General features: G+C 43.2%; 1 protein-coding gene across 6 annotated transcripts in view; it reads left to right on the plus strand.

Moving 5' to 3' along the window:
• The window catches only part of LYST (lysosomal trafficking regulator), a 1763279-nt gene that overhangs the window by 306312 nt on the left and 1440311 nt on the right, over nucleotides 1-16656 (plus strand). For all 6 annotated transcript variants that reach the window (XR_012751618.1, XM_075339737.1, XM_075339736.1 and 3 more), the window contains exon 7: nucleotides 16070-16220. Coding sequence is in view for 5 of the 6 variants with exons in the window: in XM_075339737.1 (XP_075195852.1) it covers nucleotides 16070-16220 (151 nt within the window). In the remaining variant the exon portion in view is untranslated. The remainder of the gene's footprint in view (nucleotides 1-16069; nucleotides 16221-16656) is intronic.

Here is a 16656-nt window from a genome sequence, read left to right on the forward strand (position 1 = left end):
TACACCCCTAGATGAATTCCTTAAGCATTAATGTACCCAATATGGGGGTCCATTTTTTTTTTTGGCTGATTTGTCACCTCAGGGGCACGGCTAATGGAAGCCACAATCTATTAAAACGAGCCTGTATTCTGAATAGTCACGCTCCTTACCATCTGGTCGGCGCCTTGTACTCAAATAGTGGTGTACATCCACATATGGGGTACTGCCATGTTCGGTAAAAATTGTATAACAAATTTTCCTGTTCATTTTCTCCTGATACTTTTTATGTGAAGTAAAATTTGAAGGCTAAAGTAAAATTTTACAGAAAAACATTACAATTTTCATTTTCACGGCCCAATCTAATAAAATTTGGTGTAATTTGTGGGCTAAAAATGCTCCCAACACCAATAAATGAATTCATAATGGTTTGCCAAATGGCGTTACATAGGTGTTTTCTACATTTTTGGCACCTCAGGGGCTTTGCAAATGCAACATGCCCACATTTGCATTCCAAAATTCAAATAGTGCTGTTCACTTTCCAAGCCCTGCCATGTGCCCAAACTTTAGTTTTTGACCATGTATTGGGCATCACTGTGTTAAGGAGAAATTGCGTAACAAACTAGGAGGTCAGTTTTCTCCTATTATCCACTGTCAAAGTGACAAATCTTGGGCTAAAATAACATTTTCCTGGGAAAAACTTAACCATCATTTTCATATCCACATTTCAAAATGCGGGGACTCGAGCATGGTGCTGAGGTGTCAGGGTACTTGATCGAGTATTGAGCATCTCGGTCACCCCAACGCTCGATTGAGTGCAGGGCATGCTTGACCATCACTAGATAACAGGTGTGCATATCACTTTATGCATTGTCTTTTCGTCTACTTGTCCTATATTGCATTACACTATGGATGATGTATCAGCCTATACTATTTATTGATTTCGTTATTTGTGGTGCACACTGCTTTTATATACATTATCAGTTGAGATGGGTGAACTCGCAGATGTTGGGGGTTTGGCGGGTTCGGACAGACTTTTTAAAAGTCTGGTTTGGGCCCTGACGCTGAACCATATATGAGTCAATAGGGATCCGAACATGTGTTCTGTAAAATGGTGTTAGTAAGAGCTAGGGGGCTGTAAAGCAGGAGAATTATACTTAGTGTCCTGCTCACCTGTCACACTGCTTCTTGGTCTGCTCATTAGCTCCCACGCATATTCACTGCTTCCCCCCACCCCCACTCTCTGTAACAGCATCTATGATTGGCAGCAGTAAGGCTGCCAGCATCTGTGATTGGTTGTGTAGTGGAAAAATAAATCATTGGAAAAAATGTCGTAGGGTCCTCCATGTATTGATACCTAGGACAAGTAAAGCAGACGGCTACAAGCTGGAGCCTCTAGCTGTTTGCGTTATCTTGGTTTTGTATCAACATACGAGGGCTGCCATGTAGCTTTTTAAAATTATTTAAATAATTGTAAAAAACGGCTTGCAGTCTCTCCTAATTTTGATACCCAGCTAAGATAAATAATTGAGTCCCCCATTACCAGCACCTATCTGGCCTGCCCTGCACTCCTCCTGTTTTCCCCTTTACTGAAGCAGATTCTACTCCAGCTTTCAGAGGACGTGTCTTGCTGCAGCAGTGCTATTCCTCTATTGACACCCCCCTCATCTGCCAGCTTAGCAAACTTGTTGGTGTGTGCCAAATCAGGACTACCCTACCTGACACTATTCCCTCTACTCCACCTTCCAATTGTAACTCAGGTAGTTGGCTAACTCACCTGCAACTCCATAGTACGCTCCTCCACCACATTTATAGCAGTGTGCAGTTGCTCAGTGAGTAGTGATGGGCGAACCCCCCCCCCCCCCCGATGTTTGGTGTTTGGGAGTCTTGCCCGAACGTTTTGTAACCGAACTTGGACTTTATAGTTATGTGATGGGGAGGAGGTGGACTGTAAAATAAAGAATACAGTTAATAATAAACATTGTCACTATGCTTACAGGTCCCGTGATGCATCCTGCAGACTCTGTCTCCCACCCTTCTCCTTCCAAGTCCGATCATCGCTGTGCTGCCCGGTAACCAAAGGATCTTCCGTGACATCATAGCAAGTGACCAGTCACGTGTGAATGTTGTATTATCTCATTGGCTACAGACTGGTCACATGGCTATGATGTCATGCTAGGTCCTGTCAGTGCATCTCGCCGGTACGCGGTGATCGTTCCAGCATCTCCTGTGTACCAGCAAAATGCTCTGACACATGGTCGGCTTCCCCTAGCAGCTCAGTACTCTGTATACTCGGCGAGTGCCATGTACCGGCGGGATGCTTGGGCACATGGTCGGCTCCCCGTCCCTGCATGTCGGTGCTCTTTACAGAGTCAGCCCACATGCAGGGATTGGCTGCCACAGCCGGTGATAAATAGCGGAGCCAGGAATCAGGTGATCGGAGATCACGTTGCTATAGTAACCCGCCCATCAAGTTACTATGGCAACGGTGGCGTCACCGCTTACCAACCTGCAGCTTCTGCTCACTCATTGAGTGATTAGACTGCACGGGGAGCAGCAGCGTTCTTTGTCCCCTGTGCTGTCTGATATAGCAGCGCTACATGGGCTGAAGGAGAAAGAAGACAGAAGACCAGGATCGTGGAGGGGTGATAGGGAGTAATAAACATGGAGTCTCTAAGTGTGTCTGTGTATTTATTTTGAATAAAGTATTTTTTCTCTGTGTGGTGTCTTTTTTTTTTTTTTTTAACCCTTTATTGGAGATTCTTAATGACGGGTTAAACTTGCCTGACATTAAGAATCTCTGGCTTAATACTAGCTAGTTAAACAAAGCTTGTATTAACCCCTCATTACCCAGTGTGCCATACGGCACCAGGGCCGCTGGAAGCGTTAGATATAGGTCCAGAAGATGGCGCTAATATGAATGCCATTTTCTTTGGCGGCTGCGGACTACAATTCGCAGCGGGGGGGGGAGCAAAAAGCTTAAGCCAACCTGCGCTGCGGATTCCAATCCACAGCTGTCTAGTTGTACCTGGCTAGACTCAAAAATTGAGCCCATGTCGTTTTGTTTTTTTTGTTTTTTTAATTTTTTAATTATCTCATGAAATAATTAAATAAAAACAAAAAAAAAGGCTTCCCTATATTTTTGGTTTACAGCTGAGTACAAATAGGCAGCTGGGGGTTTGGAGCAGCCTGTACCAGCCTGCTGTACCTGGCTAGCATACAAAAATATGGCGAAGCCCACATCATTTTTTTTTTTTTTTCGTTTTTTTGGCAAAAAACTTATAAAAAAAAGGCTTCCCTGGTTTTCCATTGCCAGTGAAGGTAACACCAAGCAGTGGGGGTTAGCAGCCAGTAGCTGTTTGGATTAGCCTTAGCTAGCAATAGAAAATGCAGCGGGAGCCCACGCATATTTTTTTTAATTATTTATTTAAATAACTAAAAAAAAATGGGCTTCCCTGTATTTTGATTACCTGACAAGACAGTGCTGTAAAAATAAATCATTAAAATTAATGACTTAGCGCTCCGTGGTATTTTTGATTCTTAGCGCAGATAAAGCAGACTGCTAGGGGCTTCCACCCCCATCTGCCTGATTTACCTTGGCTGGCAATAAAAATACAGGGAAGCCCATTAATTATTTTTTATTTAAAAAAAAAAATATGCGTGGGCTCCCGGCGTTTTTGATCGCCAGTCAGGTAAAGCCAGGCAGATAGGGGCTGGGATTCTCGGCAGTCCACAGCCGCCCCTTGTCCAGCGGCCGTGATGGTGGTGGCTCGCTGGGTAATGAAGGGGTTAATACCAGCTTTATATTCTCAGATGGTGCTAAGCCCGAAATTCATTGTGTCACGCCAAATTAGACATGACCACCATGAATGACTAGGAAACGGTAAAAAAAAAACAAAAAAAAACCTCAACACAGAATTTTTTTTTTATTAGAAATAAAACACATACATTTAAAGAATCCATCTTTATTATAAAAAAAAAACATAGTCCGGCGTAATCCACTAGGACAGCAATGTCAACTCTGCTTCATCACTGTGCACAGGCACAGTCTCTACACAGTGAGAAGTAAAGCGCAAAGTCAACTCTGCTACATCACTGTGCACAGACAGTGTCTATACATAGTGAGAAGCACAGAGAGCCATATCAGGTCTGCTACATCGCTCTAGACAGAGCGATGAAGCAGGCTGACAGTGAGGGGAAGATTGCACTTGTGTCTCGCATTGCATCACACCACTCTCAAAACAGGAGCGCCTCAGTTGCATCGAAATCCATGTAGCTGACCCGCTGCCGTCGGGAGATTGTGCACCATGATGGGATGACACTCTCATCACGGCGCACCAGGACCTTTGATGACGCCATACTAACGTGACCAGTCTGTAGCCAATGAGGTAATACAACATTCACACGTGACCGGTCACATGAGTATGACGTCACAGCAGGTCCTTTTAGCCAGAGGTACTTACCGGGGGGAACAGCAATGATCGGACGGACGCAGAAGCACTGGGAGACAGAGTCTGCAGGACGCATTGGGGAACCTGTAAGTATGATCATAATGTTTTTTTTTTAATAACGTGCTTTTTTTTTTTCTTTAACAGCCCTTGGACCCGAACTAAAACACTAACGTCCCAGAAAGCTCGTGTTCGCGGTCGTGTGCACAAACATGTGTTCGGTACGGACCCTGAACTTTACAGTTCGGGTTCGCCCATCCCTATCAGTGAGCAACAAACTCCTTTCCATATTGTCAATGGATCTTAGTGTTTCTAGCTGCTCATTTAGAAAACTGCAAAAATGTTCGTTCTGCTCCGTTTTAATCCAGAGATATGTGTGAACGTTTACAAAATGCATTTTAAAGTTTTCACAGAAAAAGGAAATCGTCTCAATTTTCTCCCAAAGTAACAGAGGTAAGAACTTGTCCTTTTAGATTTAGAAGGTATTTGATGGGCTGAGTGGGAATCTGGAAAAATTTCCGTTCTTCTCCGTTGAGTTTTAATAATTTTATTGAATGAAGAAAATAATTCAGTATTGAACTTTAAGATTAAATAGATATAGTGGTAAATCAATGTTATTTCATAGTAGTATATATTAGGTTTTAAATTTTGGGGGGAAGGAGAAAATAAGGCCTTTATTAGGGGGAATCGGGTAGCACGTATGGAGAGTGAAGGGAGGGAAAAGGGAAAGGAAAAACATTCAAATCAAATTATTTACAGATATTGTATGAGATCAATAGTCGCTATAAACACATAAATGTCAATACATATAATATCTTCAATAACGCATTTCAAAATTAACACGTATTTGGCTAGCAAACTAAGAAAAGGAGAGTAGAAAGAAGAAAAGGAAAATAAGTCCTTTACAATATTGTAATAGTGTTACTAAAGTCAGAAGGCTATAAACCCCATTGTCTATAAAATGGGCCAAAGAGGTTGTTATATAAGGCATGTTTCCCCTCATAGTCATGATGTAAACACAGACATAAGGCTAATAATTTTAGAGATGTTGGAAACTGTGTCCTTTCTCCAGTTAGCTGCTGCCAAACGTTTCGTAATTAGAAAAATGTGGATAAACATTGAAACGAAGGCAGGATCAATATCCTCCAATTCTAAAGACAAAAGGGCCATCTGAGGAGAAATTATAATGTTTGAGGAAGTAATTTGGTTCAATAATAATTAATAATATTGAAAAAAATACAGTTCTACCTCTGTACAAGTCACTAGTGCGACCGCACTTAGAATACTGTGTACAATTCTGGTCACCGATATATAAGAAGGACATAGCTGAACTGGAGAGGGTGCAGAGAAGAGCGACCAAGATTATTAGAGGAATGGGGGGGCTGCAATACGAAGACAGGTTATTAAACTTGGGGTTATTTAGTCTGGAAAAACGAAGGCTTAGGGGAGATCTAATCACAATGTATAAATATATGAGGGGACAGTACAGAGACCTTTCCAAAGATCTATTTACACCTAGGCCTGCGACTGGAACACGGGGGCATCCGCTACGTCTTGAGGAAAGAAGGTTTAATCATAATCACAGACGAGGATTCTTTACTGTACGAGCAGTGAGACTATGGAACTCTCTGCCGCATGATGTTGTAATGAGTGATTCACTACTAACATTTAAGCAGAGACTGGACGCCTTTCTTGAAAAATTTAATATAACCAGTTATGTATATTAGATTTTATGACAGGGTATTGATCCAGGGAACTAGTCTGATTGCCGGATGTGGAGTCAGGAAGGAAATTTTTTCCCCATTGGAACTTGTTTGCCACATTGGGGTTTTTTGCCTTCCTCTGGATCAACATGTTAGGCTACGGGTTGAACTAGATGGACTTAGAGTCTCCCTTCAACCTTAAAAAAAACTATGATGACCTCTGGCTAAAGCCTCTTAATTTTATGACATTCCCACAGTATGTGCATCCAACTAGACTCTAATCCACAACCCCTACAGCAGATAGAGACGTTTATAGCATTAAGTCTATTTAAACATACAGGAGTGTAGTACCATATAGTAGGCTTCTTGTAGTTCAGCGGAGATGCTAGAGAAATATATAGATTTGAGGCTATTCTGCCACTATTCATCTGAAAAGTTATTTTTTAAGTCTTTCCCATCCTATCATGTAGCATCTTTTACAGAAAATATCTTCATTTAGGAGCCTATAGATGGCACTAGTACTCTAAACGCTTTTTTTTTTGTCAAGGTTGCAAAATAAAATGTTAATAAAATCAGGTAGAGGGCTGTTATTGCACAAAAGTTTACGATGGGAATTCATCAGGGAGATTAAGTGCTTAAAATCGGAATCCAACAATTTGTTTAATTTTGAGATCTCCAAAAAATTAATAAAATCTTAACCATTTTGTATGTCCTTAATCAATTTTGGGCCCAAATTGTTCCATGAGGAAGGGATAGTCTCGCTTTAGGATGTGTCCAGGCATGATCCTGGACTTTAGGTCATGCACACTACTTCAGTTTCAATCCTGGACACGTACACCCGGCTTCATAGTGCCGGAACTCCGGGGTCATGCGCACTGAGACGGAATCCAGCATTGGGTGGCGATGGCAGCAGTGAGGTGAGTGAGATCATCCTCTGACATTGCTATTCCTCTGCATTCATTAGCATGTTAGCATGCCCACGGTGTCCTGCTTATATGCTAAGGGGGCTGACTAGCAAAGGAAGCAACCCCCTTGGGACTAGTCACCGAGCTCATTAGCATACAATAAAATATGTTTAGAAATACTTTTTTAAAGATCTCTTTATCTATGTTACAAGATGCAGGGACGGTTAATAATAATAATAATAATAATAATAATAATAATAATTTATTCATTTATATAGCGCTATTAATTCCACAGCGCTTTACATACATTTGCAACACTGACCCCATTGGGGCTCACAATCTAGAGTCCCTATCTGTATGTCTTTGGAGTGTGGGAGGACACCGGAGTACCCGGAGGAAACCCACGCAAACACGGGGAGAACATACAAACTCCTTGCAGATGGTGTCCTTGGTGGGATTTGAACCCAGGACCCCAGCGCTGCAAGGCTGCAGTGTTAACCACTGAGCCACCGTGCCGCCCCGGTTAGGAAGGGAATAGCAATATGCACCCAGAACGGCTCGTGGTTCTGGGTGCATATTGAACCTGACAGGTTCGGTTTAAATTGATACGAGAAAATGTATTATACAGGGTGGGCCATTTATATGGATACACCTAAATAAAATGGGAATGGTTGGTGATATCAACTTCTCATTATTCAACAACGGATACTGAAACAATGGATACTGGAATCCTGTGCTAGCATTTCTTCTGCGGTATTGCGACCAGTGTGTCAAGACTGGGAGAAGAGGGTTGCATTGACAATCCAACACAATGGTCAGCACTTTTAACACATTTTATAAGTAGTCACAAAATTGTAAATAACTAATAAACTTACGTTAAAACCAAGCTCCTTTAGTTGCTCAGTCTTCCAGTCTGCTAGTTAGTTAAGTCCTGTGCTCCTGTCCCGTTACCTATTCCGGAGTCTCCCTTCCCATACCTATCTGTCTCTAACATACCCACCCTATTTGCCTTTACCCACCTTTCCTATCTTCCTCAGTCATCCCGCCTGTACCTACGTGCACCTGTGTCCGTACCGGAGTCAGTATTCTGTCCTGGGAGACAGCTGGCACAGTTCCGATCACTGCCCTGGGAGTGGTAACTAATGTGTGCCTCGTAATTGGCTCTTATTTAAGCCCTCGTTACTAAAGGAGAAGCACGGGTTCTCCCTGTGGCCCAGTGGATCCACTGTTGCTCGCCACCTCAACACCAGCAGTGAGTGTTACACCTATTATAGACTTTTTTTTTCTATAGCCTACAAAGTACCGCTCTCAAGGGCCTTTTTTTTAAAATTCCAACCATGTTATTCCTTAGAGATGAGGAGACCCATAGAAGCTTGGTTTCTGCAGGTTCAGCTGGACTTGATATACAGTTCTGTTCTCGGACTTGACCCGAACTTTATTGATAAGTCACTGATTGGCAGTTTGGCTCTCCGCCCACATGCAGCCAGACATAAACAAAAGACTTCAAAGGTATGGAGGACAGCATTTTTTCATTTCTTTTTTGTTTATAACCACTACATCTGACAACGTTGTTTTTACCCCTAAAACATTCAAACACTGCAAGTGGCTCGCAATGGATCGAGCACCAAGTTTACCCAAGCACAGCAATGGTCGCTTGAGTGGTTTTCATAGGGAAGGCACCCAAACTTTGTAAAATCTGTGTTCAGTTTGAACACCAAACTTTAAAGGGGTGGTTCACCTATATTATTTACTAGATCGATATTATGTTGAGAAACAATGTTTCTCTCAAATACCTTATGTTGGCAATAGTGCCTGTGAGAGGCGCTATTGCGGACCGCTGTTCCCCATGCCTGACCCCCGGACTCCGTGACCTCGGGGATTCGGTGATGTCACGTCAAGTTCCTGATCACGTAACATCATTGCGGCCGACCGCAGTCTTCCTGACTGGGCTGTGGGTGGTGTTTCATCGCTTGTCACAGCTCAGCGTGTCTCCTGCTTGCAGCGCTTTGCTGTGAGGGAGGATGGAACTGATGGGCTGTGATGAGCGGTGAAACACCGCCCACAGCCCATCACTCACGGACACTGTAACAGGCGGCGGTGATGTCAGGTCAACAGGAACTTGATGTGACCTCACTGGATCCCCAAGGTCACGGAGCCCGGGGGTCAGGTGTTACACGTCGTGGCTCTCTTATTGCAAGGAATGAGGTGGTCCCCCATTCCTTGTCTGCCACGAGCCCTCCTGCTCAGCAGCGCCAAAGGTCTGGGAGACTGCAGGAGTTGCCTTCTCAGAGACGCAGCAGAAGGGTGACACCTAGTGGTTCTCCTCTTGCAAGGAATGGAGCGGTCTCACATCCCTTGCCTGCCACGAGCTCTCCTGCTCAGCATCACGGAGGCTCTGGGAGGTTGCGCAGTGTGCAAAGAATAGATGCTCAGGGAAGCAGCAAGACTTCCCATGTCTCTGCACATTGTGAAACCGGGGATCCCGCCTTTATGACCCAGAGGCAGGAAGATGAGCATGTGCTCCACGTGACGTCTTCTGATTCGCTCACTGATATCACACGGCCCGATGACGAGGCTGGTGATGTGCTGAATCCTGACTGGCTGGGCCAGGACGTCACGAATCCTGATTGGGTCACGCCCGTCTCGCGCCCGCCCTTGGGTGGAGCTACACCTCTTTAAAAGCTCCCCCTGCCATCATGGCGGCGCGCGACCGTCCTTCTATGTTTGGATGTCTGGCAGCGTGCTGCCACGCCACTGCTCAGGCATTATTATCTTTTGTGGGATTTGCCCTTGCTGCTCAGGCAGCACCTGGTTTGCAGGCCGTGTTCCTGCCTTGCTGCTCCGGCAGTATCTCCTTTAACAGGCCGTGTTCCTGTCCCAGGTGAGCTCCTCGAGTCTCCATTGGACTCACCTGGTTATTGAAAGCACACGTGCGTGGGCACCTCTGTGCTACCCTCGTGCCATATCCTGTGACTCCCGCTGGCACACGTGCGTAGGCACCTCTGTGCGTCCCCGTGCAACAGGTACACCGATCGAGAAGCCCCGAGCCATACAACCCTCACGGGTTAGGGCGGACCGGTGTACATAGATCGTCTGTGACATTCCAGACGATCACTAGTAGCAACCCGCTCACTCTTTCCTGACCATAGCAGCGGTCCCTTACACCGCACAGTGGACCTTGACCGGCGGAAGCTGTCCATTTCCCATCTTGGCACGCTTCCCCGGGTCCCCCTTGTAACAGTCAGGCATGGGGAACAGCGGTCCACAATAGCGCCTCTCACGGGCACTATTGCCAACCTAAGGTATTTGAGAGAAACATTGTTTCTCAACGTAATATCGATCTACCAATTAATAAATATGGGTGAACCACCCCTTTAAAGTTAAGTTGACTCTTAATATTGGATTTGCTATGAACAGCCTTAGCTGTTGGACCAAAATCGGCTTGTTGCCTGGGAACCTTTCAAACTATTAAAAAATAACACAGATGTACACAAAAATAATTTTTGTAATAATTGCAGATGACTTTGCAATTTTCTGAATCATCTTTTTGTCCTGATTTAAAAAAATGTATACTCGTATAGTTTTTCTGTAGCACGTATAGTTTCTATGGAGCAGCATCATTATTATAAGGTATAGGAAATATACTGGCGACATTAAGAAAACAGTAATCTACAGATCAGAAAAAAATGCTTCTCCTTACAAACCAGTTTTTATTGAGCCAAAATAATTTCACATGCAAAATAGAAACCAAAATATGAGCAGAAATGAAAAATGCTTGACAGTAGACTATCGTTAATGCGATTTTTCAGGGTTGTCCCCATATAACATCCAACAGTAATCTGCCATCATTGAGTCATTCCAAAAACCTTGGCAGCGGTGTTCCATTACTTTAATGTCCTTGTGAAACCGCTTGCCTTGTTCATCACTTACATCCCCAAGATTTTGAGGGAAGAAATTTAAATGTGAATGGAAAAAGTGCATTTTCAGAGACATGTGACATCCATGACACTGGTACGAATTTAGCCTTCAAGATATTCTGGAGATTTATTTCTTCCTAAGAGGTTTTCACAGCTCCACTTGAAGCTATTCCAAGATCTTAATTCCTTATCATTTGGAGTTCCTTCAAAAACACTATCTCTCATAAGCTCTCTGATCTGAGGACCAACAAATATACTTTCCTTCAGTTTTGCTTGGGAAATGCTGGTTAATTTCTGTGAAATGTACTGGAACCCATGTGACTTTGTCTTTGCCATGGCTTTCACTAAGTGTTTAATCAATCCCAACTTTATATGTAGTGAAGGAAGAAAGATTTTTGTTGGAGCAACTAAAGAATTATGCTGAACATGGTCTCTACCTGCAGCATACATATTTATCTGTCCCCAATCACGACAAACATAATGTCCTACTATATTTCTACTGTCCCATAAACACAAGAAGCAACAATATTTTGTGAAACCATCTTGCATTCCCATTAGCAGACCAATCACTTTCAAATCTCCACAGATATTCCATTGATGATGCTTATATTGTATACCATCCAAAAGAATTGACGGATTTTCTTAACTTTCCTTTAGATGACAGGAGTGAGCAATAGGGATTGATGGTTTCATATTTCCATTGTGAAGCAACACTGCTTTCAAACTATTCTGGGATGAGTCAATAAACAGTCGCCAATCTGTAACAAAATTCTCTTGATTCAGTTCTTCAAAGAGGCCATTCACATTTTTACAGTACACCATTGGTCTATCAACTGGGAAAAATTGTGTTTAAAGTGTTACTTCTGTTTCGGTAATAACACACTTTGAAATCATCATGAGGAAGATTCTTCTGTTTCAACCTAGATGCAAGAAGTTCAGCTTTATCTTTTGACAATGAAAGGTCTCCGATGAGATCATTTAATTCATGTTGAGTAAAGCGTTCTGGCTGCTCCATCAAGTACATACTCATCTTGGCTTGATGTCTCCATGTCTTCGCCAGTAGCTTCAGCTCCATAGTCTTCATATTATACTATATTTTCATCCGATCCAGACAATGGGGGTACAGGAACTGGCAAGGTACCATCATGTGGAACTGGCCTAATCGCAGATTCAAGTTCAGGGTAAATAATCTTATTTGAAAATAGTCCAGCTCACCGCCACCTGACCTCACCGTGCCTCAGTCTCGGATACTGGCCCTACCCTGGCCGCACAGCAATGAACAAAAGAATAGATACAGCTGAGTGCTAACGGTGAATTATTTGTGCAAAAACAGACAGTGCACAGAAGACGTTAACGTGTTTCTGGCTTGACGCCCTTATTCATAAAGATATGATTAAGGGCGTCAAGCCAGAAACACGTTAACGTCTACTGTGCACTGTCTGTTTTTGCACAAATAAATCACCATTAGCACTCAGCTGGATCAATTCTTTTGGTAAATAATCTTATGTTTGTTCTTTGTAGAAAAGCCCTTCAGTTTGACAAAACAAAAGTAGCAGTTTTCACTATGATTTTTGGGTTCTCTCCAAATCATGGGAAATGCAAATGGCATAGCCACTTTTCTCATATTCAACCAGTCACAAAGACCATTTGAAAAAGTTAAAGGGAACCTGTCACTAGAATTTTCGCTATGAAACTAAAAGAATCCCCTTTTGTAGCTCCTGGGCTGCATTCTAGAAAGGTTCATCTTCCTACTGGCCACCCTTTCAGACCTAAATAAACACTTTATAAAATCTTACCTTTTGGTATGCTAATGAGCTTTGCTGGCCACGGGGGCGGGCTGTATTGCGTCCGTTATTCCCCCTCCTGTCGCTGTTCGCCATCCCCCAGCATTGATTGACATAGATGCGGCCGCCGCCCTCATGTTACTCAGTGCTCTTGAAGTCTTGCGCATGCCCAGTGGCACTATCGCGGGACTGAGCACTGTTCAAATTGCGAGCGCCTGTGATCTTATTGCGCAGGCGCAAGGTTATGGGCAGGTACTTGGATGATGCTAGTGATGACATTGTCATCACCAGCATCATCCAAGTAGCCGCCCATAATCTCGCGCATGCGCAGTGGCACTATCGCTGGACAGCACTGTTTTCAAATTGCGAGCGTCGGTGATGTTATTGCGCAGGTGCGAGATTATGGGCGGCTACTTGAATGATGCTGGTGACATTGTCATCACTAGCGTCATCCAAGCACCCGCCCATAATCTCGCGCCTGCGCAATAAGATCACCGGCGCTCGCGATTTGAACAGTGCTCAGTCCCGCGATAGTGACACTGGGCTTGCGCGAGACTTCAGGAGTACTGAGTAACATGAGGGCACCTGCCTCATCTATGTCAATCAACACTGGGGGACGGCAAACAGCGACAGGAGGGGGGAATAACGGACGCAATACAGCCCACCACCGTGGCCAGCAAAGCTTATTAGCATACCAAAAGGTAAGATTTTATAAAGTGTTTATCTAGGTCTGAAAGGGTGGCCAGTAGGAAGATTAACCTTTCTAGAATGCAGCACAGGAGCTGCAGAAGGGGATTCTTTTAGTTTTATAGCGAAACTTCTAGTGACAGGTTCCCTTTAAGCATATCACATGAGGGGCCCAACATACCTTGAAAATACAGAAATAATGTAATAACACAAATATCTATCTCAGAAACTTTGTGATATTGCAAAACTAAGCATATTTTTGCAATCAGCACATCAAACTCCATAAAACAGACATATTACCTTTGCTGATGATTTTTTTGTGTTGACCAGTGTAATAGTAAAATGAATATGATGACTGTATTTTTTATTATACTTTTTCAGTGTTAATAGGAAACATTTGTGTGTCTTTGTAAAAAAATGCTAGACAGGCACATGGCCCCTTATTAAATTCAGGGTAAGACACTGACAATGAAGTTAAACTAACAAAACTATATCTAATAACTAGTGACGGGTGGACTTTGACTGTAAAAGTCCAGATCCGCGTGGTTTCAAACTTACCTGAGTGCTGGGCCCGGGATTCCGGGTTTTGATCCAGATCCAGCAATCGTGCAATTAAAAAAAAAAAAAAAAAAAAAAAGGAAAAATAAAAAAAACAACATTGAAGCAAGCGCTTTAACGTACCAAGGCTCGGCGCAGCAGAGTAACTGCTCCTGCAGCCTCTCATTCTTTTTCCAGGGTTGTGCATTAAGCTCATGCATATGCACTGCTCTCCCCGACCACCGGCAGTCCTGTCGTCTGTGATTGGTTGCAGTTAGATGCACTCCCAGCATGTGCGACAGCATCTGAATGCAACCAACCACAGGCGATGCCTGCGAGTCACTATCATGGTATAAAAATAAACAAAATAATAGGCGTAGACCCCCACCCCATTATTATATCGAGCACCGATAAAGCATATAGCTATGTGCTGCAGCCCCAAGCTGCGTGCTTATCTTGTCTGAATGTCAAAATAATAAAAAACGCATGTGGCTTTTTTTATATATAAATTTTTTTTTTTAAAAAAAACTGTCGTGTGGTCCCCCCAATTTTGATACCCAGTCAAGATAAAGCCTGACAGCCTGGGGCTGGTTTTCTCAGACTGGGGAGGTCCATGGTATTAGGCCGCCCCCAGCCTAAAAATATCAGCCTGCAGCCGCCCGGGCTTGTCGCATCCGTTATTTGTGACAAGCCCGGTGCTTTACCCAGCTTTTCTCAATTGCTTTGGTGGGGTGGAAATCTGGGTAATGAGGCATTATTAACAGCCCACAGCTGCCACTAAACCCTAGATTAGTAATGGAAGGCACCTATGAGACCCCCCATTACTACTCTGTAAGTGAAAAGAAATAAACACAAGCACCGAAAAAATTATTTATTTGGAATAAAATACAAAAAAAACCACCCTCTTACACAATGTTATTAATCCCAAAATACCCCTGCCAGGTCCAATGTAATCCACACGAGGTCCCACGACGATTCAGCTCTGCTGCATCTGAAATTACAGTGTCCGATGATGGAACATGTCCGCACGCTGTTCTTGCAGGCAGAGAATGTTCCATGATAGGGCGCTGTAATTTCCAATGTAGCAGAGCTAAATCTTCCTGAGTCCTCGCTTGGATTACGTCGAACCTGCAGGGGTCTTTTGGGGTTAATATAGTGGTGAAAGGGGGTGTTTTTTTGTATTTTATTCCAAATAAAGGATTTTTTCAGTATTTGTGTTTATTTACTTTCACTTTCCGATTAGTAATGGGGGTGGTCTCATAGACTACTCGCATCACTAATATAAGGCTTAGTGGCAGCTGTGGGCTGTTATTAGCCCACTGCTCCAGGGCAATCAAAAAGAGCTGGGTAAAGTGCAAGGCTTGTCGCATCTTATAGATGCGACAATCCTGGGCGGCTTCAGGCTGCTATTTTTAGACTGGGGGGGCCTAATAACCATGGGCCTCCCCAGTCTGAGAATACCAGCCCCCAGCCTTCGGGCTTTATCGTGGTTTGGTATCAAAATTGGTGGGGACTACACGCCAGTTTTTTTAAATTAATTAGTCGTGGGCTTAATCTGTGCTGGGTATCCTAAAATGTGGGAGGACCCTACGACAAATTTTTTATTTATTTATATATTTTTATACCACGATAGATGCACATAGAGCCTGTGATGGGAAGTGTCAAACGCTTTCAGAGTGGCGGCATGTTTGACTGCAACCAATCACAAATGCCGGTGGGTGGGGAAAGCCATGCATATGCAATGAAGGCTAATGCTTTGCCCTGGAAAGAAATGGGCTGCGTGGAAGCAGTGTACAGCCACCGTTAACTTGGTAAGTACAGCACACTTGCTCCTATCCTCTATTCCTTCTACCAACATTTTTAATCACTGGATTCTGGTTCCCATAGACTTATATGGGGACCGACACCCGGCCCAGAACAGGATTTTAAAAACCAGGTAACTGGGACCCGCCGGTCCCGGCTATCTGCAAGTCTGCTCATCACTAATAATAACTTGACCCTTGCATTTCTTGTGGTTGGTCCACAGGCAGCTTTGCACTAAAGCTTGCACAGCTGTGAGAAATGTAGATTATGCTATAGAGATTAATTTTAAATATGGTTTACTTCTGGTAGGTACAGAAGACTGAAGAGTTGGCTTTACAGCATGGAGATATTTCTCAAGAACCAGAAGAAATACGCAGTTGCAAGTTTCACAATTTTGGAGAACAAGAAGGATATGAAGCAGATAGCGAAAGTAATCCAGAAGATGCATCTGAAGATAATGGTAATGAAACATTTTAAGCCCACTTTCACAAATCTGTATTTCCATCTGTGTGTCTTTAGGTTCTTTTCCTGGCTTTGGCTTACAAATACTGCCCAATATACTGTTGTGTAAAATAGGTTATTAATTCACTTATGTGATTTGTAAAACCAATTAAACTCCTACTTTGATGTGTTTTTGAACCTCACTTGGGGTGATGTGTAAAAAAAAAAAAAAAAAGTTCCTTTGCTGAGAATCTTAAAATTGTGCCCTTCTATGTACTGTATGATGTCATATTCTTAAACCAGTTGCCATGTTTTACTAAATAATGACTGAACATTTCCCATATGTCTACATCTGCATAATTTTTCATGCGTTTATTTTATTTTGCTAGAATGGGCGAATGTTTAGTATTAGTTTTAAGAAATTTACAAAACATTGTTTCTATACAAATTGAAAT

This window comes from Anomaloglossus baeobatrachus, chromosome 3, assembly GCF_048569485.1.
Source record: "Anomaloglossus baeobatrachus isolate aAnoBae1 chromosome 3, aAnoBae1.hap1, whole genome shotgun sequence".
NCBI lineage: Eukaryota > Metazoa > Chordata > Amphibia > Anura > Aromobatidae > Anomaloglossus > Anomaloglossus baeobatrachus.